General features: G+C 41.9%; 1 protein-coding gene across 2 annotated transcripts; it reads left to right on the top strand.

Moving 5' to 3' along the window:
* The first annotated feature begins 1,438 nt into the window (after positions 1-1,438).
* LOC125456698 (doublesex- and mab-3-related transcription factor 2-like) lies at positions 1,439-20,671 on the top strand. 2 transcript variants are annotated; one of them, XM_048540079.2, is made up of 3 exons: positions 1,439-2,074; positions 3,221-3,326; positions 20,360-20,671. In XM_048540079.2, the coding sequence occupies exons 1-3, from the start codon at positions 1,469-1,471 to the stop codon at positions 20,389-20,391; spliced, it is 744 nt and encodes a 247-aa protein (XP_048396036.1). In that variant the 5' UTR covers positions 1,439-1,468; the 3' UTR covers positions 20,392-20,671. The 2 variants fall into 2 exon arrangements, with proteins under 2 accessions (XP_048396036.1, XP_048396035.1); XM_048540078.2 differs by lacking the exon at positions 20,360-20,671 and adding an exon at positions 6,896-12,993.
* The last annotated feature ends 1,562 nt before the right edge of the window (positions 20,672-22,233 follow it).

Raw genomic sequence — 22,233 nt, 5'->3', positions numbered from 1 at the left:
ATAACCCTGTTCAATCAAACATTGTTAACTGATAAATTGTCCACATTATTACATCTGATTCACGTTGCCGGCTTTTAAACAAGATTCCAGCCTTTCAGAGCTACCAAGGCAGTTCAGTTTATGGCTGCAGAGTTACACCACTTATTTAAACATACACGTATTCCTTTCAGTAAGGCACAAAAATGCATTAGACCAGTGACCTTTCTAATCATTAGAACATCATCAGGGCTCATATGCTATTTTCTTCTCATTTCATTTCAGCCAGCCCAGCAATTTTTAGGTTAATAATTGCATATTATAATTGTCAATATTAAATGGAAATGATAAGAAATAATTTTGTTAGAAAATGAAAATGCCTCTTTCAGTTGCCATTTCACTTTATTCTTTTTGGAGAGGTGCAGTAAGGTGAATAATTAATTGTCATTTGGGAATTTGGATTTTAAAGTAGAGGTAAAATAAATATGTAGTTTGAGTCATGTGAAAGCAGTAATTTTAAAAATAGGTCAGGAAGTCATTTAGAAAAGTGAACTAAAGTCATCATTTCCAAGAAGGCGTGTCACTTTCGCTAAACGTGTACCAGGATACCTACGGGCAAACTGACGACTATTTACAAAGTTGAACTTCTATGACATACAGAAAAAATAGACCAGTGGTCGTTAGCTTTCTTTGGCTTTCAGTTCAGGGTCAGATTTCATTTCAGGAAAACAGTCTCATTCCACTATAAGTGTTTTAATTTGGGATATCGCCATGCTATGAGAGTTCGTATAAAAAGTCTTCAAGCTATCAAAATTGAAAAGCACGTAATCAGAACTGGAAAGCAGTCGACAGACTATCGAACTGGCGGATTCGGTTTAGTTTATAAAATTAAGGCAGAAGTGACGTTTCACGAGGGTCCAGTATCTGTATAGTACATTACTGAGAAAAACACTTGAAACTTGTGTAAGGAGCCGCTGCCACAAAGCATCCCTCTGCATTACAACTGGTTACGTGTATCTGGAAGTTAACTTCTTCAGCATTGCGGAGTAAGGTGGCGCAGCTCCATGCGCTATCACAGCTACTTCTGCAACTTAAAGTTTGCGAGTTAGCTTTATTCCTCGCCACATTCTGGTCGCACAAAGTAATACATATTGGGATTAAACACCGTGAAAACACTGCAGCGCACACTGCGTCAATCTATTCCAGGAAGTACTACAGCAAAACTTTGCTATTTTAGTACTCCAATATCTTTGCTTTTCTCAGAATTTGATTCATTTGCTTCGAAAGAAACGAGGCAGAAGTGGACCCGAATAGATTTACCACGGAGTGTCGGGTGGTTTTCTGGCCAGAGTGAATTTCAGCACCCTAAGGGTTAATTCTGCTTGTGGCAAAGTACTCAGTGACGTTGCGAGCGGTTAAGTTACTCAAGAGTGGTAAATGCAAGGGAGGGTCGTTAAATGCAGCGACGGACGTAAGAGATTGGTCTGGGTAGATGGGTGTACGTGCGGGGGCAGGGAAGTGGCTCAGTTTTAATGTTGCGCCACTCTGCCCAAGGAATAAAAGGAAAACGTCCAACGAAGTCTGGAGTAGATTCACGCTGCCAGTCAACGCTCAGCTACCCATCCAAAGCCAGTATTCACAGCCACCAGAACCGGCAGTTCGAATAGATCGGCTTTCTGAGATCCAACGTCAAGTCGCTGGCGTGCTTCAGATGTCTGTTCAGTCTCCTGAGACGGGCTCACCGTTCCAACAATCTGATGGGTTGAACGAGGAGGAAATTGATGTGGAAAGTTTGGAGATCTGCTTGTCCCAAGGCGATGCTCTGCGGTGTGTTGAGGCAGATGATGAAGGGGAGGAGGAAGAGGACAGGGTAATGAGTGCCGACAAGAAAGCAAAGAAGCCAGCCCCGGAGCAACGGAGACTGGCGAGGAGCCCCAAGTGCGCTCGCTGCAGGAACCACGGCGTCGTCTCCTGTCTGAAGGGACACAAGAGGTTCTGTCGGTGGAGAGATTGTCAGTGCACGAACTGTCTTCTGGTGGTGGAGAGGCAGAGAGTGATGGCAGCCCAGGTAGCTCTGAGGAGACAGCAGGCCACGGAGGTCAGGCGAATTTTTTTTAAAAATGACTCCATAGTGCGCGATTTCACAAAAATTAAACACTTGATTTAGGGTCAAACAGTATGTAACCACCAGGCTTGAGTTGAACTTTCAGGTTAACCCTCATTTCTATATTTTGAGTATTTTAAAATGCGATTTCTAAACTTAATTGTATCCCAAAGTGGCATGGATCAAGTCACATTGGAACATAAACTTTGTCAGGCAAGTTGAAAATTGGCATTGTATTAGCCACTATAAATTTGGAAGTGATGTTAACAACTGTAGAATGAGTTTAATGAAGGCGGGACAGCTTGTGGAATCAAACTCAATTTTATTATCTATAATCACAGGAAGGGTTGTGTATTTTAATTAAACAATAAGACTATAAACTTACGTTGCTGCACAAATTTGACAAGACATTCTGTTTGGAAGCCGGCTCTGTAGAAGCAAAAAATATTAGAAATAAAAGAAAAAAATATTCTAGAGAATAAGCATGTTCAACCTCACACCTGAGTGTTTAATTCACGCTATTGCACACGTGGCACATGTAGGTCTGACTGAATTAATCATTTCCTAATCCAAACAACAGAATTGTCTAAGATAACTTATATTAAAGAAAAACTAACTACTTCAGTGAGTAAAATGATGTCAGATACTTTTTAAAATGTTTTATGCTTTCGTGACTTTTTTTCTCCTAAATCTGGCACCACTGCGTCACTCAAATCAAAGATAAATCGAATTATAAATCCAATTATATTTAGTTGCAACAGATATAAGAATTAAATTATAAATACAATTCCTTCAATCCAATCTGACCTCGATCTCAAGTGCAGTCAAATTCTAATGTGTATATACATTTTAGGAAAACAAATCTTCTACACTGAAAGCAACTTAAAGCCATTTCAGCAAATGAGAAACGATTCAAGAGACGAATTGTCAGCAAACAGATAATTATAGATAACTAGTAGGAAGCTTTTCCATTATTTCATAGTATAAGTCTTGTTATAGGGTAGCCAAATAGGTAATGAGAGTGTGATTATGATTCATGTGCTGGTTTTCTGATTGGGGTATCTGGACTTTGGTGTAGCTCTAACATTTTAAAAGACATTTTAAAGGATAAATTAATTAAATAGTTTCTGGTTTCAAAAGGTAAAGAAAGGTGTGAATTACAAGGAATCAACAGCCCCTGTCCGCAGAACATCTTATCAGCGTTACCCCCGGATGCCCAGCCTCCTGGCAAAAAGCATATTGGAAGGTAAAATTGTTAAACATATACTCAAGAGATCAGTGATACAACTGACAAGGATTACAATTATCCAGACTCAACCCCTTTTAAGTGTCAATACAATATGGAGCTGGAGGAACACAGGAGGCCAGGCAGCATCAGAGAAACAGAAAAGTCAGACAGGAAGGCCCTGATGAAGGGTCCCGACCTGAAACATTGACTTTCCCATGCCTCTGATGCTGCCTGACCTGCTGGGTTCCTCCAGCTCCACACTATATTGACTCTGACTTCCAGTATCTGCAGCTCTTGCTATCTCCCTCTCAGCCCCTTTTAACTTTAATCAGGTAGTTAAATTTTGTATTCGTACATGATAGTCTTTCAAGCCTTCTTCATTTAGTATATGTTAGTCTATTCTTTATATCTTCTACACTTGACTTGATCTTTCACTGAGGGATTCAACAATAAAAAGGTAAAGGCTTAAGTCAAAGTCTTTCTTCAATAACAGTATGACACTCATTGTATGACTTTCCGACTTTCAGTTTAGACTACATAATGTTTTCTCATTTCTAGTTTAAATTGAATGCAGAAAGATAAGGATGGTTGCCACAGCTTTAGAAACTTCAAATGAAATAACAATTATGTAAAGTAGCGATTACATCACAGATTTATAAAACAATAATAAGAAATTATGGATAAATTAACTCAGAATTGACCTGTTTCTCCATTCTCCACATTTCTTTGTTAAAGTTCTCTCTAGTCAGTTTTGTGTTAAGTGATATGAATCTGTGTGATGTAGACCCACAGCTTATTCTGCTGCATCAACAGATATATTGGCTAAGTGCAAAATTAGCATTGAATTGATTACTTTATGCCATATGGCTCTCACTCACACTCTGTCTCTGATACATAGAATTTGTATGTTCCACATTATTGCTCAGACGACCAATCTTCAAAATCATGATTTTATGCAGCTTTATTATGCAGAAACTTTTTTCTTTTATGAAAGCTACTAACTTGACAAGGCTTAGTAATTTTCAACTGCTTTTTCAAAATTTATTCTCTTTTTTTTCGGATTTTCTGGTGCATCACATCATGACTTTTTTAAGAAGCCAGATCTGTGTCATTTTGTTCTTAAAGGCATTTATCTCAATTACATCTATTTCTGTGTGCAAGCCTTTCTGAAAATGGTTAGCTGTGTGTGTGTGAGTGAAGGTACATGTGTGTGGGGGTGGTTGGGGTTTGGGGTGGCTCTAAGTTTTCTCCTGCTTTCTTGACTTAGATCTGAGGAACTCCAGGTCTTTGAGTCAAATTCAGATGGTGATGCTGTTGAATCTGTTATGCATCAACTGGTATTCTTAGTTTTATTGCTATGCACAAATCTTCTACACAGCTATGGAAGAGATGCTTCAAGCAGAAAAAGCAGAAACTTTCTCACCAACGTGTGGTTTCTGAACCAAAAGAACAGTATAACAGCACTTAAATTTCAAAGTGATAGCGTCTGTTTATGTGCCTCAATTTAATTATGTCTGTTGAAATATATATTAAAAATGCCAGAACTTTTGTTATCTCTGTGTTTTCCTCCAAGTCGCATATTGAAGTTTCCTGCAGTTTAGGTCCAATTATGCTGCAGGTAACAGTTTCAGATAGGTTTCTACAGAGGGCGATATGTAACCAGCAGACCTGAGCCAAGCTGCACCTTGCAGTACCTTCCACTTTCTCAAGCTTGAGAGATTTGCAAGGGGGTGCCAGCATGCATGCTTTACTTAATCAGGATTTTTCATAGTTGAAAGTCAGCTCATATATCCAACAACACAGGATTTCATTTACAACCTTATTGTGATCTAAGAGTGCTTTAATACTTCAACATTAGAGTCAATGCAAAATGTTGCACTCTCAGAGAATTCTGAAAGTAGCTATGGAGATGGGCCTGAACATATTTCTGATGAGAAATAGTGTGCCAACTCTTGATGAAGATGCTGTTGTCCTATCTGGGGTTGACACCAAATAGAATATAACTGAATTTCGGTGCAAACTTAGTTTAAAATGCAGTGGAGTGTCTACCAGACCTTTAACAACTTTTTACACTTATCTGGATTTAAATTAGAGTATGAAAACTCCCACCCTCATTCCCAAAAATAATTACATTTTAACAAACATGAGATACACTTTGTGATGTGAGCTTACATGCATGTACAATGCTGATGTCTAGATAGAGCGGCTACAGTATAAATCAAGAGTTACTGACTGCCTGGAACTAACACTGCAACCACTTACATTCAGATGCTACCTGCAGTATAAACATATTATGACTCACTGTCTTTGATTCCAGATCTTCACAATAGCAATTCTATGTTCCCTGATGATTGCTCAACCCGCAAACATAGAGAACTGTTCTGGAAAACTGTGCCCAAGCTTGTGAAGAATATCTTCATTTTGCTTAACCTCTATTTTAAGTTAAGGACTACCCATCAAAAGTTGTTAACCTAAATGAAATCTCTTCAAGTAGCACAAATGACTAAATGTGGCTGCATTAATTTATATTCTCTTCGCGCAAATTAGGGCAGGTTAGTAAATATTCTTAGTGGTTACATCCTAACAAATATTCACAAGGACGAACGTAAGTATCAAGGTAAAACACAAGATTTTGATACAAATAAAACTGAAGCCCTACAGAATCTGAAATAATTTGAAACAAATATATTCTTGGTGTAGATTGTATTTATCTCAAAGTTAGAAGAGACAAGTAAGGATGTTTGTGTAGCATTGACAATCAAAAATATTTGGAAAGGCAGGTTGTAAGTGGGATACAAACAGTATAGAGAGAGATATTAATAGTTAAGTAAGTAGGGATAAAGTTGGAAAATTAAGTATAATGTGGGAAAATATGAAATTGTTCATTTTGGGAAACAGAACAAAAGAACAGAATATTTAAATGGAGGAAAACTGCAACACAAAGGAAATTGAGGGTACTTGTGCATAAAACACAGAAAGCTAGCTCACTAGTGCACCATGTAGTCAGGAGCTCTAATGGAATGATAACCCTTACTTTAAAGGGGTTGGGGTATGAGAGTAGGGAAGTTTTACTGAAACTGTACAAGATGCTAATGAGACCACATCTGAAATACCGTGAGAAGTTTTGGTCCCCTTATTTAAGGAAACGTATTATTTCACAGGCAGCAGTTCAGAGAAAGTTCACTAGGATGATCCCTGGCACAGAATGATTACCTTATGAGCAAAGACTAAACAGATTGGGACTCTACTCCCTGGAGTGTTAAAGAATAGGAGGTGATCTCATTGAAAAATACAGGATTCTTAAGGGGCATGGCAAGGTAAATGCTGTGAGAATGTCTCCTATCATGGGAGAGTCTAGGACCAGGGGGCATAGTATCAGAATAAAGGAGCACAAATTTATGGCTGAGATGAGGAGGGATTTATTTTCTCATTTGTAAATGTCATTTCTGTTAGATAATGTTGAAGTTATTTTGTGGATAGAGTTTGTACTTTATCACTGGACATTGTACACTATATAGAAGGGTAATGTCAATATTGTTAATGGGTAATGTTTCCACATTGTACATACAGTTGCATTTTCTCTGCAGGTTATCGGCCTCCACAGGATGACAATTTCTCCTGTCCAAACCATTTTGTTCTACCACCACTAAGTGACAGAATGAGGAAAAGGAGAGCATTTGCAGACAAGGAGCTGGAAAGTGTGATGCTTGAGAGAGAGTACAGAGAGAGAGAGTTACAAGAAATTACTGCAGTTCAAACGTTCACAAGACCCTGTGTGGAAACTGTCCCTGAATACAACTTACTTAGGTTCGGCTACAACCAGTTTTTTGACCCATCACAACTTAACCCTTCAACATCCAGGGAATTACTGAATTTTTACATTCCTCTTGTGCACACAAACCCTGCCCTCTGGGACTTTGGAACTCAGTGTTACCAAGGAAACATTGAACAATGCAGGGGTTCCCATTCAGCAAACATGGCAGGCTGCATTTCTGAACAAGCATCAGGCTATACATCAGTATGGGGGCAAAAGTCTACAGCAGTCAACAATTCATTCTATTCAAACAGCACGCACAATCATAGCAACTTACCTGAACAACTGGGTCCTATGCAGAAAATTTTTTCAAATGGAAAGCTAACCGCAAAGGAATTGTGTTCTGGTCACAGAGATTATTGCACTCAGGCAAAAATTACAAATAATATTGATTCAACAAATGAAAGTCCAGCTGTCCTTCTCTCCCAGAAAAAGACTGCAGAACACATAGAACTGTCTGAAAAGCATATTTTACTGAAAAATTACTTAACCCCAGATTCACAAGTAGTTCCTGAGCTGAGGAGTAAATCTGCTCCACACAGCTTCATTGCAAGAGAAACTTTAAGACAACTTGCAAAGAAAACACAGGACTGTTGTTCTAGTAGTCAAGAAAGAATAACTAAACAGCTGCTACCATTTTCCGTGGAATCCCTTTTGAAAACATAAATTTGAAGACAAGTTTCGTTCCAGCCTAGAAGAATTCCATTTTGAATTAAATTTTACTTTTTCCTGGAGGAAGATCCAATGTAGCTAAGTTTAAAAATAAGTCTGATAACCTGCTCACCTTTAAAAGGCAGTAGTTTGTAAATTGTTGTTTAAGGATTGTTAATAAAATATCCTTGAGATGCTTGTCTTTTGACCATTAATTAAAGAGGCCCTTTCATTTTCCTTCATATTCAACTCATTTTAGTGTGCTTAAATTAGAATGTGTTGCTCAACTTAGTTGTTAAATCAATTTGAAAAAGAAGTGTTCATATAAAAAGAATCCACGAATGATAGAATTCTGGAATAAAAATAGAATGGTAGAAAGTCAGTGAGTCAGGTGGTATCTCTAGAGAGAAACAGAGTTAACATTTCAGTTTGATGATCTTTAATCTGAACTGCTTTTATAAAACACTTATGAGCTTCCTAATGAAATAACAGTCATCAATCAATGGAGATGCTAGTTAAAAAAAACTTTGGAGTCATATTTTCAGTGACCTCAATAAGAGAATAAGGAATCACTGCGAAATTAAAGTTTATGAGGGAGTGATCTTAACAGCACTGCTTTTTCTTTCATTTTAATTCTAAAACATATTATTGCATGCCTTAATGGCAAATAGTAATGTTAAACAAGGCATTCTATCATCCAACTACTTTTGGAAATTAAATACTGCATGGCTGAAAATATTGCTACTATCCAGGCAGATCTATGGTTAACCCTTAGTTTGTATTCCTTCGTCTGGCTGGGTGATAGCCTCGCTGCCCTTACCAGGAAAAGTCAACCACGATTTCTGATTCTTATTCAGTTACATCAGTTTTTACATCGGATTGCATAAAATCCGAGTAATCTTTTCAGCTGAAGTGAAGCAATACAATATCAATGTTAACTCATTGCTGAACAATCCTTGATAATATCAAGGTCTGTACTACTGAATTCAGTACAATAATTCACTTCAAACAGCACTCAGAATTATTTGAGACCCTTCTCAATTGCTGTATCAGGTTTACTTTTCAAATTATGATTATGATTACGTTTCAATCGATATTAGGCCTTTTGGACCTGTTAATGCGGACACCCGTTCTAGCTAACATCCTGTATTGGTGCCATCTCAATTATAGTTAATATATCTTCTCATGTAAGATTCTGGAACTTATTCCATCTGTGCTACTGACTATACCTCTACTGATTCTAATCCAGTTCTCTTGCACCCTTTGCATTTCATAATACAGATGGCTATTTACATTGATGTTTAATTAGCCAACTCATTAACAGCTCTTCAGCAGTATCCTGCACTCCAGATGGCACTAACTTTTCAGAAACATAAAGCTTGCCAGTGAGACCGCCAGAAGAACTGTTCCTACACCACCAGAGTTTCACAGGCTGCTTGTTAAATTTTACTTACTAAAGGTAAAAATAAAACTTCAGCTGCTACTGGTAGCAATATTTAATATCTGAGATTTAATTATTAGGTCTTCTGATGGCAGTCTGAGGTTGGCAATTAGTGATTTGCACACACAGTTGAATATCTGACAATGGAGTTCTACCTTCTCTAGCTCACAGATGATGTAAGCAGATAGTATAAGTTATACTGCATCATATATAGCATGGTGATAGAATATCAGCTGGTGTTTTATCAGAAGTGTAATTAGTTCTTATTATTTCTTATGATGTCACCTCTACACTTTCCATTGCTAATCTGAGTAACTCCAATGCTTTAAATAGCATTAATTATTTATTCCTTTGGGGACAATCAAAGATATGCAATTTTAACATTCTCACTTATACTGTCTCAATCAACAACAGATCCACTGTCCAGAGTGGTCAGAAAATTAAATAAACAATCTAACCTGTTATTCTAACCACCAAGCTATAAATATTTTTTCACATTGAATGAGAAAAGGGTTTTCAAAGCTCTTATCAGATGATGCATCATGCATTTTTAATAGTATTAATGTTTAATGAGGGTGGTATTAAATGGGGAAACTGTAGTAGAACTGAGACACTGAAAAATATAAAATCTACATTACATATGAGATAGAACAAGGAAATAGCAATGATGTGAGGAGATAATTCAATACAGAAGAATACTGACATGAAAGTAACATAATTACTGAACATTTTTCATGTTAAAACTAAAAAGAAATAGGCCTCAGAAACTATGAAACGTCTAAAAATCAGAACATTAAAATATAGCTGATCTGGGGGTTAATGAAGTCACTTCAAGAGTTCACACTACTGGATTTTGCTACACAAACACACACACTGCAGCAGACTTTTGGAAAGGTTTTTAGAACTTTTCAGAATAGTAAGTTACTTGTTTATTTTCCCTAAATTACTCAATTGCTCAAACTCTTGAACATCAAAACAGTAAATAAGTTTATATAGAGTTGGCAGGTCATGTTGCAGTTGTGTAAGACTTTGGTTCAGCCACATTTGGAGTACTGCGTACAGTTCTGGTCGCCACATTACCAAAAGGATGTGGATGCTTTGGAGAGGGTGCAGAGGAGGTTCACCAGGATGTTGCCTCTGGGCAGTGCTAGCTATGAAGAAAGGTTGAGTAGATTAGGATTATTTTCATTAGAAAGACGCAGATTGAGGGGAGACCTGATTGAGGTCTACAAAATCATGAGGGGGAGAGACAGGGTGGATAGCAAGAAGCTTTTTCCCAGAGTGGGGGACTCAATTACTAGGGGTCATGAGTTCAAAGTGAGAGGAGGAAAGTTTAGGGGAGATATACATGGCAAGTTCTTAACACAGAGGGTGGTGGGTGCCTGGAACGCGTTGCCAGTGGAAGTGGACTACGATAGTGTCTTTTAAGATGTATCTGCACAGGTACATGGATGGGCAGGGAGCAAAGGATACAGACCCTTAGAAAATAGATGACAGGTTTGGACAGAGGACCTCGATCCTGTGCCTGTGGGCCTGTTCCTGTGCTGTAGTTTTCTTTGTTCATTGTTCTATGTGAATAGAGAAAAAAGAAACAAATACAGAGTGAGGAAAAAGTGCCTAATATCCTAGAGACATGATATTTGGATTGAAGTAGCTACAATATCCCAATGTGCCCAAGTGCTGCATTGTTCAGTGACAGGCATGTGCTCGTTTTAGCACTTCCTAAAATTAGAAAGGCTTCTTATATTACTTTAAAGTCAGATGCGTTCACAGATACGTTCTGATTTCACTTCAGGGATTTGAACATAAAATCTAGGCTGACGCAGTAGTGCAGTACAATTGGAATGGTATACTGTCCGATATACTGGGCTGAATTTTGCAGAGTATCATGCTCCCTGCCTTATGTCACCCCTTGCCCCCATACCCCTCATGCTAAAGTCGTGATTTGGAGGTTAGCTGCCCGTTGGAAGAATGGCTGCCCTGCTGTCATTTTTGGTATTAGTAGGCTGGAGGCAGGACCTCTCCTTCTAATGGATAAGTGTTCCTACCACAGATAACTGCTAGCCAATTTCCTTCTCTGCAGCAGCATCTGGTGGGAGATGTGGCCACTGCTGGGACTATAAACAATTCCTAATGGGGATTCCTGGTAAAGCCTGATACCAAGATAATTGGGAGAGGTGGGGAGCATGGTGAAGCTTTGCTTAGGTAGTTGATTCCCTGGTAAGAGGGATTGAGGAATTGGGGTGAGGCTTTGAGAGGCTATGGAGGGGAAGAAATCAGGAGTGCAATCCTGATGTGGGGTTGGGAAGGTGATTTCAATCAGCACAGTTAACTGATGAAGGAAGTCCCTTTCTTGTCTGACACCAGTTAACGCAGCTAAAGCTGCTAGGTTCTTGCTGGGGATGGGCTTCCATTTACAGTGGGTAAAATTGCAGTGGAAGTGTGATGAGGCCCTAAAGCTGGCCACTTACATATCTCCACGGATTCAAGGGCAGGCAGGCCGTCCAATAACCTCACAGCTACCTGTACAATTTTGGACAGGTCTGGAAAGGGTGGTGGGAATGCCATGGGCTGGATTTTATGAGCACTGCTCCTCAAATCCACTGGTGCTGGAGGGTAAAGTGAGCCACTGTCAGATATGACATTAAATTGAGGCAACACTCATCTTTTCCATGATACTATCTGATGGACAGCAGGTAGTTGTCTTGAATGTTCCGGCCGAACGTCCTCAAACAGCATAAAAACGCACACTGCCTGGCCGACAATGTATTGCTGTTTGTAGGATCTTGCTGTTTGTGCAAATTGGCTGACCTTTCATGAGACTTCAAACTACTTAATTGGCTAAGAGAGTGAGGTGGTGAAAAATACCAAATAAACGCAAATTTAAATTTCTTATTGCTGAAGAAGTTCTAAGATTTACTTTATTTTGTAAACAATTCTTTTTCACTTTAATAATAAAGGTGCAATAAAAGGTTCAAATCTATGAAAGATTTGAGTCATGCTTCCACAAAGACTGTGATGCGATTAAAATCTCACTTCAATCTTCTCTGGCTTATGAGAGAAAGTTTGTCTTGTTTCCAATGTCTATCTCACCTCTGCCCTTCAATCTATGAATCACTGTCACAATGTTTCTTGTCACACTCTGATTTATTGGAAGTAATGTAGACATTGCCACTGAATTTTTGTTTCAACCATTTTAAGCCCCAAATATGCCATTTTTCACATTCAGCCTCTTAGGTGAGTCCTAATTGTGCTGAAATCTATAGAAAACATACTGTTTACAACTTTAACTCATTCTTTCTTAGGACCTTATAAGCTTTACTTTAAAACAAAAGCCAAAAGCTTTATCTTTCTAGGTTTCCTCACTTGAAATTTTAAATATCCATTAAAAGACACTGTCAAACAATTTGCTCCATCAGGATGTCAGAACTTACATTTTAAAACTGAGCTGGAATCTTTCACGCCATTCCTGTCAGCAACCCCTTATTATTGACATCACTTGGCCCCAGTCAGTGTAAATACCAGTATTCTCACATTTTTACCTGACAGGGCAGAACTGTTATGCCGTTCCAAGAGTATCAGATACAGTGAAGGACATTACAACTGAAGGAAAGCTAATGCAATGAGAAATAATATTTTTGGGAAACAATCTAAATTATCAGACACGAGATTTCTTTTAACTATCACACTGTATTTTCAGGACTAATGCTTTATGCATTTTTTAGAGCCTACATTTTCTGCTCTTCCAGCTTGACTGTGTAAATTTGCGCAATGCATGATGAAACAATTACAGTTTTTTGTACAATGTTGATATTATAGCATTGTTAACGGTGTATTGTATAAGTTACAACAATAAAATAATACTTACAATTGATATGGAAGTGTCCTATGTTAATAAATACCACACAATCATAACTCACAACGTCCACTTAAAAATGTTTGTCTAATTTTCATCTGAATGATTCATGTATTATATATTTAAAGTAGCAATTAATCACAAATTGAACATTTAGGAACTTACCAAGGAAGTAGCAAATGGAAATAAACCAAAAACATAAAAATATTTACTAATACTATCAATCATGAATCACCAATTATCAAATAATGAGAAGTAAGCAAGAAGTAAACCATTGAAATTGCTAATGCATTCGAAAGCTCCGTTGGTTATGTTTTTTCCACCACTTGGTTGGCAACGTATTGATAACAAATGCAAAGGCAAAGTAACTAGACTTACTTTCTCATTAGAGGGAGATGACTGGTGGCAGTTTAATCTGAGGGTCACCATGTCTTAGGCAAGGGGAGAGGTTAAGAAGAACACTTGGTGTTGGTGTCTTTCTGCATCGCAAGCCAGCTGTCAAGCCAAATGGACAAACAAAATACTAGCCTTTGTTTAGAGGCATTTGTGGAAATTTGGTGATGTGATGTTGAAACATCCAAATTATCTCAACACACAACTGCTACAAATTCATCTTTCAAACGCAGGAGTATAAATGCCATGTCTAGATGTGGATACCTCTGACAAATGAGGACTGGAAACTATACTGGCACAAACTATTGACCATTTCTTAACTATTTACAATCTAACTGTTAGAATATAAGTATTAACCAAATAAACTACACCTTCACGCTCACTCTACCTCAGATTTTGGTGCACAAGTTTTGGAATCAACTTCAGTTTACTCATTGCAGCAAAAAAGAGACCTGGGTCATTTTAAGCCCAGGCCTAATTCTGGGTGAGAACTCAGCAGGATATATCACTAATTCACATGGCCTTGGAGGCCAGTTGTTGAGCAGATAAGTGTACGGGACTGACTGCTGGGTCACTCTGTGATTTATGGGCTTGGGTAAGAGGGCAAGTATAAAGATCATTCCTCTTCATTTTTCTGTACTTTAAACTGGGGATTGAAATGGGGAAATAACTGTTTTAAAAACTAAGGCAGCTGCAGTTTTGAAAGCAAGTAACCTGACACTAATTGCAAATGCTATTTTCACAGCGAATCATTCAAGCAGTAGTTGAAGTGCAGGTTGTACATGGGCTGGAGCCAATGGGTTAAATATAAATGAATGTTCAGCTGGCAACAAGTAGCTGATTGATCTGTAGACTAGCAATCAGTTATTGATGATAAAGATCTTCTGCATGCAACGATGATGTAATTGGTTCTTAGGCAGCTGAATAGCTTGGGGCAGTGAAAAAGATAGTGAGAAGCCATCTGATGTCCAACAGCTCAGCAGCTTTCTTTCTTCTCTACAGTAAGAACTATTTTAAGCCTGAAGAAAACCAGTTTATTTTTCCTTCAGCAGTTGTAAGCTGTGACTTTTAATTAGTAAGTCAGAGACAGTTTATAAGTGTGAACCAGCCACCCTATGCTTCCTGCAAACCAGTGAAAGCATCCAGAGAAAGATACCTGAGAAGCAGGGACCATTAAATTGCTATTCCAGTATTTCCCTTCACGCATAACACACAGGTAGATTGTGTATGCGTGCACATGTGTGTGTGTGTGCAAGTGTGTGAGGGAGAGACAGAGAGAGAGACGCGGAGAGAGACATAGTGAGAGTAAGTGAATGAGAGACAGGGGAAGTTAAAAGGGAATCTTTATAATGTGAGAGAACCTAGATCCTAAATTCAATGCTTTGAGTGCAAGGTCAAAGCTTGGCAGGGTAAAAACTGTGCAAGTTTGATTTCTGGTATTCAGTGGATACAGGAATCAGGCAGTGGGCCTACATGGTGTTGTGGCATTAAACAGCAATCATAGGACCGGGGTGTAGCGCAAAATGTTATCTCAGAAGAACAGTTTGCAGTCCGAAGTTGAAGAAGATGCGGCTGAAGTGCTATCATTGCTTTTGTTCTGCTGAGGGGTTGCTTCAGCTCCCAAAGACAGCTGGAACTGTTAGGAACTCAGTGCTGCCAACAGCCGGGGCTCAGAGAAGTTCAGGAGCAGAAGCTGCTCAGTGCAGCTAGCAGTTAGGACTCAGGGAAGAGGCACTATTTGTTTGGAACAGGTGGGATTTGGGGCTCAGGGAAGTTGATGAGGAACAGTAGTTGGTGCTGCTGGTAGTTCAAGGAAGTCCAGAGGCAGACATTGGCAGCAAAATGGCCTGGGAGCTGAGAATGTGTCTGTGTTTAACATGAGCAACACAGTATTAGGTAGTTTCTGTGATAAATCAGCTCTGTCAAAAAAGAAGACTAAGAAAGCTAGACATTACAACAGATTTGAAAGAGATCTGGTGTAGTTTGCCTTTTGGATGAGGACTGTACCTGTGGAATTAGAACATAGAACATTACATAGAACATTACAGCACAGTACAGGCCCTTCAGCCCTTGATGTTGTGCTGACCTGTCATACCGATCTGAAGCCCATCTAACCTACACTATTCCACGTACGTCCATATGCTTGTCCAATGACGACTTAAATGTACCTAAAGTTGGCGAATCTACTACCGTCGCCGGCAAAGCGTTCCGTTCCCTCTGAGTAAAGAAACTACCTCTGACATCTGTCCAATATCTTTCACCCCTCAATTTAAAGCTATGCCCCCTCGTGCTCACCGTCACCAGCCTAGGAAAAAGGCTTTCCGTATCCACCCTATCTAACCCTCTGATTATTTTATATGTTTCAATTAAGTCACCTCTCAACCTTCTTCTCTCTAATGAAAACAGCCTCAAGTCCCTCAGCCTTTCCTCATAAGGCCTTCCCTCCATACCAGGCAACATCCTAGTAAATCTCCTCTGCACCCTTTCCAAAGCTCCTACATCCTTCTTATAATGCGGTGACCAGAACTGTACGCAATACTCCAAGTGCGGCCACACCAGCGTTTTTTACAGCTACAGCATAACCTCTTGGTTCCGGAACTCGATCCCTCTATTAATAAAAGCTAAAATACTGTATGCCTTCTTAACAGCCCTGTCAACCTGGGTGGCAACTTTCAAGGATCTGTGTACATGGACACCGCCATCTCTCTGCTCATCTACACTATCAAGAATCTTACCATTAGCCCTGTACTTTGCCTACTGGTTACTCCTACCAAAGTGCATCACCTCACACTTGTCTGCATTAAACTCCATTTGCCATCTCTCAGCCCAGCTCTGCAGCTTATCTATGTCTCTCTGCAACCTACAGCATCCTTCGTCACTATCCACAACTCCACCGACCTTAGTGTCGTCTGCAAATTTACTAACCCATCCTTCTACGCCCTCATCCAGGTCATTTATAAAAATGGCAAACAGCAGTGGACCCAACACTGACCGTTGCGGTACACCACTAGTAACTGGTCTCCAGGATGAACATTTCCCATCAACTACCACCCTCTGATAATAAAATGTGAGGCTGGATGAACACAGCAGGCCCAGCAGCATCTCAGGAGCACAAAAGCTGACGTTGCGGGCCTAGACACTTCATCAGAGAGGGGGATGGGGTGAGGGTCTGGAATAAATAGGGAGAGCGGGGGAGGCGGACCGAAGATGGAGAGTTAAGAAGATAGGTGGAGAGAGTATAGGTGGGGAGGTAGGGAGGGGATAGGTCAGTCCAGGGAAGACGGACAGGTCAAGGAGGTGGGATGAGGTTAGTAGGTAGATGGGGGTGCGGCTTGGGGTGGGAGGAAGGGATGGGTGAGAGGAAGAACAGGTTAGGGAGGCAGAGACAGGTTGGACTGGTTTTGGGATGCAGTGGGTGGGGGGTAAGAGCTGGTCTGGTTGTGTGGTGCAGTGGGGGGAGGGGACGAACTGGGCTGGTTTAGGGATGCAGTAGGGGAAGGGGAGATTTTGAAACTGGTGAAGTCCACATTGATACCATTGGGCTGCAGGGTTCCCAGGCAGAATATGAGTTGCTGTTCCTGCAGCCTTCGGGTGGCATCATTGTGGCAGTGCAGGAGGCCCATGATGGACATGTCATCTAAAGAATGGGAGGGGGAGTGGAAATGGTTTGCGACTGGGAGGTGCAGTTGTTTGTTGCGAACTGAGCGGAGGTGTTCTGCAAAGCGGTGTCAAAGCCTCTGCTTGGTTTCCCCAATGTAGAGGAAGCCACACCGGGTACAGTGGATGCAGTATACCACATTGGCAGATGTGCAGGTGAACCTCTGCTTAATGCGGAATGTCATTTTGGGGCCTGGGATAGGGGTGAGGGAGGAGGTGTGGGGGCAAGTGTAGCATTTCCTGCGGTTGCAGGGGAAGGTGCCGGGTGTGGTGGGGTTGGAGGGCAGTGTGGAGCGAACAAGGGAGTCACGGAGAGAGTGGTCTCTCTGGAAAGCAGACAGGGGTGGGGATGGAAAAATGTCTTGGGTGGTGGGGTCGGATTGTAAATGGCGAAAGTGTCGGAGGATGATGCGTTGTATCCGGAGGTTGGTAGGGTGGTGTGTGAGAACGAGGGGGATCCTCTTAGGGCGGTTGTGGCGGGGGGCGGGGTGTGAGGGATGTGTTGCGGGAAATACGGGAGATGCGGTCAAGGGCGTTCTCGATCACTGTGGGGGGAAAGTTGCAGTCCTTGAAGAACTTGGACATCTGGGATGTGCGGGAGTGGAATGTCTTGTCGTGGGAGCAGATGCGGCGGAGGCGGAGGAATTGGGAATAGGGAATGGAATTTTTGCAGGAGGGTGGGTGGGAGGAAGTGTATTCTAGGTAGCTGTGGGAGTCGGTGGGCTTGAAATGGACATCAGTTACAAGCTGGTTGCCTGAGATGGAGACTGAGAGGTCCAGGAAGGTGAGGGATGTGCTGGAGATGGCCCAGGTGAACTGAAGGTTGGGGTGGAAGGTGTTGGTGAAGTGGATGAACTGTTCGAACTCCTCTGGGGAGCAAGAGGCGGCACCGAGACAGTCATCAATGTACTGGAGGAAGAGGTGGGGTTTGGGGCCTGTGTAGGTGCGGAAGAGGGACTGTTCCACGTAACCTACAAAGAGGCAGGCATAGCTGGGGCCCATGCAGGTGCCCATGGCCACCCCCTTAGTCTGTAGGAAGTGGGAGGAGTCAAAAGAGAAGTTGTTGAGGGTGAGGACGAGTTCAGCTAGGCGGATGAGAGTGTCGGTGGAGGGGGACTGGTCGGGCCTGCGGGACAGGAAGAAGCGGAGGGCCTTGAGGCCATCTCCTTCTCAAAATCCACAAACCTGCCTGCCCTGGTCGACCCATCGTCTCAGCCTGCTCCTGCCCCACCGAACTCATCTCCAGCTATCTGGACTCCATCTTCTCCCCTTTGGTCCAGGAACTCCCCACCTACGTCCGTGACACCACCCACACCCTCCACCTCCTCCAGAACTTCAAATTCCCTGGCCCCCAACACCTCATATTCACCATGGACGTCCAGTCCCTATACACCTGCATTCCGCATGCAGATGGCCTCAAGGCCCTCCGCTTCTTCCTGTCCCGCAGGCCCGACCAGTCCCCCTCAACCGACACTCTCATCCGCCTAGCTGAACTCGTCCTCACCCTCAACAACTTCTCTTTTGACTCCTCCCACTTCCTACAGACTAAGTGGGTGGCCATGGGCACCCGCATGGGCCCCAGCTGTGCCTGCCTCTTTGTAGGTTACGTGGAACAGTCCCTCTTCCGCACCTACACAGGCCCCAAACCCCACCTCTTCCTCCGGTACATTGATGACTGTATCGGCGCCGCCTCTTGCTCCCCAGAGGAGCTCGAACAGTTCATCCACTTCACCAACACCTTCCACCCCAACCTTCAGTTCACCTGGGCCATCTCCAGCACAACCCTCACCTTCCTGGACCTCTCAGTCTCCATCTCAGGCAACCAGCTTGTAACTGATGTCCATTTCAAGCCCACCGACTCCCACAGCTACCTAGAATACACCTCCTCCCACCCACCCTCCTGCAAAAATTCCATTCCCTATTCCCAATTCCTCCGCCTCCGCCGCATCTGCTCCCACGACAAGACATTCCACTCCCGCACATCCCAGATGTCCAAGTTCTTCAAGGACTGCAACTTTCCCCCCACAGTGATCGAGAACGCCCTTGACCGCGTCTCCCGTATTTCCCGCAACACATCCCTCAAACCCCGCCCCCGCCACAACCGCGCTAAGAGGATCCCCCTCGTTCTCACACACCACCCTACCAACCTCCGGATACAACGCATCATCCTCCGACACTTTCACCATTTACAATCCGACCCCACCACCCAAGACATTTCTCCATCCCCACCCCTGTCTGCTTTCCAGAGAGACCACTCTCTCCGTGACTCCCTTGTTCGCTCCACACTGCCCTCCAACCCCACCACACCCGGCACCTTCCCCTGCAACCACAGGAAATGCTACACTTGCCCCCACACCTCCTCCCTCACCCCTATCCCAGGCCCCAAGATGACATTCCACATTAAGCAGAGGTTCACCTGCACATCTGCCAATGTGGTATACTGCATCCACTGTACCCGGTGTGGCTCCCTTTACATTGGGGAAACCAAGCGGAGGCTTGGAGACCGCTTTGCAGAACACCTCCGCTCAGTTCGCAACAAACAACTGCACCTCCCAGTCGCAAACCATTTCCACTCTCCCTCCCATTCTCTAGATGACATGTCCATCATGGGCCTCCTGCACTGCCACAATGATGCCACCCGAAGGCTGCAGGAACAGCAACTCATATTCCGCCTGGGAACCCTGCAGCCCAATGGTATCAATGTGGACTTCACCAGTTTCAAAATCCTCCCTTCCCCTACTGCATCCCTAAACCAGCCCAGTTCGTCCCCTCCCCCCCACTGCACCACACAACCAGCCCAGCTCTTCTCCCCCACCCACTGCATCCCAAAACCAGTCCAACCTGTCTATGCCTCCCTAACCGGTTCTTCCTCTCACCCATCCCTTCCTCCCACCCCAAGCCGCACCCCCATCTACCTACTAACCTCATCCCACCTCCTTGACCTGTCCGTCTTCCCTGGACTGACCTATCCCCTCCCTACCTCCCCACCTATACTCTCTCCACCTATCTTCTTTACTCTCCATCTTTGGTCCGCCTCCCCCTCTCTCCCTATTTATTCCAGTTCCCTCTCCCCATCCCCCTCTCTGATGAAGGGTCCAGGCCCGAAACGTCAGCTTTTGTGCTCCTGAGATGCTGCTGGGCCTGCTGTGTTCATCCAGCTTCACATTTTATTATCTTGGAATTCTCCAGCATCTGCAGTTCCCATTCTCTCTCAACTACCACCCTCTGTCTTCTTTCAGCAAGCCGATTTCCGATCCATTGGGAGGAGTAAAGTTGCTGCTGACTAGTGATCAGAAGAAGAATGGAGTTGAAATTCCTCATGAGGACAACAGAGCTTTACAGAAGGTTTTGACTCACAGTCATGGCTGATATCTGGGTAGGTGGCTGACAAATTAAGGGGACCTGTCTTGGCTCTGTCAGCTATTTAAAGCACATTTTGTGGTGGTGTGTTTGATCACAATTTTTCCATTAATTAATGTTTATTTCATGTTCAATCCAGATGTTAGAGTATAAGATAGATAGTATTGCTAGCTTTGTTGACTCTTATGTATTAAAATCTGTTTGAATCCATGGAATCTGGTGGCTTTACACTCTGAATAAGTAACTGGAATTTCAAATTTCATCCATTGTAAATAAAAAGGTCACCTTAACTACATCAAAATTAATGTGTGTGCTTATTGTACTTCATTTGCTACACATTGAACGGCTGTCTTGGAGAAATCAAACAACTTTATTTTTTCATTTTAATTTTATAATTTTAAGTCACGATTGATATAAACAGTAACTCTGTCTGTGTCTTAATGTCTCTGTTGAAGTCACTACTCTATTCTCTTTTTATCTTTTTTCTTTCTACATTTCATTGCCTTTCTCTGTGTTTCAGTATCACACCTGCACTCTGTTTTTGATTATTCTAAATTAAATATAAAATTGTCAATAACTAACCTTTGATATTCATACTTGAGAAAATTAAATATTTAATGAAAATTATTTAAATTCCAATGCTGATGCAGTTTTTCCAAAAACAATAAAATAATCTCTTCATCTAATAGTCAAAATATTTCACAACATAAGTGGTGGCAAACATATATTACCAATAAAGCAGAAACACAGTCAGATCACTAACCTCCAACCCGTCCATTATTGAAGGCAAGATTAAGTGATACTACATTTGGCTTAACACTGCTTAGGCTTGATACAGCGGCAGTATATTTGGCATCCAACGCAAAATATAAGTAGAGACCAAGAGGCCAGAATTCCAAGCAAACCTTCAGATGCTCCTCACCACTCTGGCCACAGCTGCAGCTGTGGCTCCTCTCCTATCTTATGCTGGTTGCTCTTTCTTTCTTTCCTAATCTACAGTCTTTATCTGTTCCCAAGCTAAAGTACCTCCTATTAGCTGTCCAGTCTTGAAAGCCCATCTGCTGTCCTTAAGCATATGATGAGCTTCTAGCCATTTCTCACACTGCACGGAGATGTGACCCTTATTTGACCTCAATGTAGTGGTCCTGACCAGAAACCCCAAATCCCAGCTTTTGCATGTACCTTTAAAAATCCTTGTAGGTACATTTTGCTCCTTCATTTTTCTGCTCTCCTATCTTATGTTCTTCTGAAGACTTATATTGGAGAAATATTCTATGGGTTCAAGAATACTCCTGTGTCTTGCCCTCTCATTATGATTTTACATTGGTTTGAACAATCATCACCAAAACAAAATGAATTACAGTCAATCCTGATCCTGTTGATGCAAACACCTTCCATCAAGGCTCACAAGATAATGATCAGAGGCAGGACGTTTCTCTGATTCCTAACCCCTCAACCCAACAATGTTGAAATCAAATGTTACATAGAAACCCGCTTAGCTACAAGCAGCAAATTATATGATTGGTCTGGATAAGGTATGCACAACAATATAATAAGCAAATAATATACAGAACTTGCCTTGCTCATTATCATCACATCGCATCACATTCTGACTTCACTGTGTTAGCTCAGTTGGTTGGATGGTTGCTCTGAGATACAGAGTAACACCAACAGCATGAGGTCAGTTCCTGCACTGGCTGAAGTTACCATGAAGAGCTCTCCCTCTTCCCCTTGCCAGAGGTGTGTTGATCCT

This window comes from Stegostoma tigrinum, chromosome 8 (assembly GCF_030684315.1).
Source record: "Stegostoma tigrinum isolate sSteTig4 chromosome 8, sSteTig4.hap1, whole genome shotgun sequence".
In the NCBI taxonomy this organism is placed as follows: domain Eukaryota; kingdom Metazoa; phylum Chordata; class Chondrichthyes; order Orectolobiformes; family Stegostomatidae; genus Stegostoma; species Stegostoma tigrinum.
This window is presented reverse-complemented; position numbering and strand designations above follow the sequence as displayed.

Bases quoted from the DNA above. Each gene is read 5' to 3' on its own strand.
- LOC125456698 (XM_048540078.2), top strand. From the start codon at position 1,469: ATGGGTGTACGTGCGGGGGCAGGGAAGTGGCTCAGTTTTAATGTTGCG. The intron at 2,075-3,220 runs GTCAGGCGAATT...TGGTTTCAAAAG, and splicing joins GGAGACAGCAGGCCACGGAG to GTAAAGAAAGGTGTGAATTA. The intron at 3,327-6,895 runs GTAAAATTGTTA...TTTTCTCTGCAG, and splicing joins GGCAAAAAGCATATTGGAAG to GTTATCGGCCTCCACAGGAT.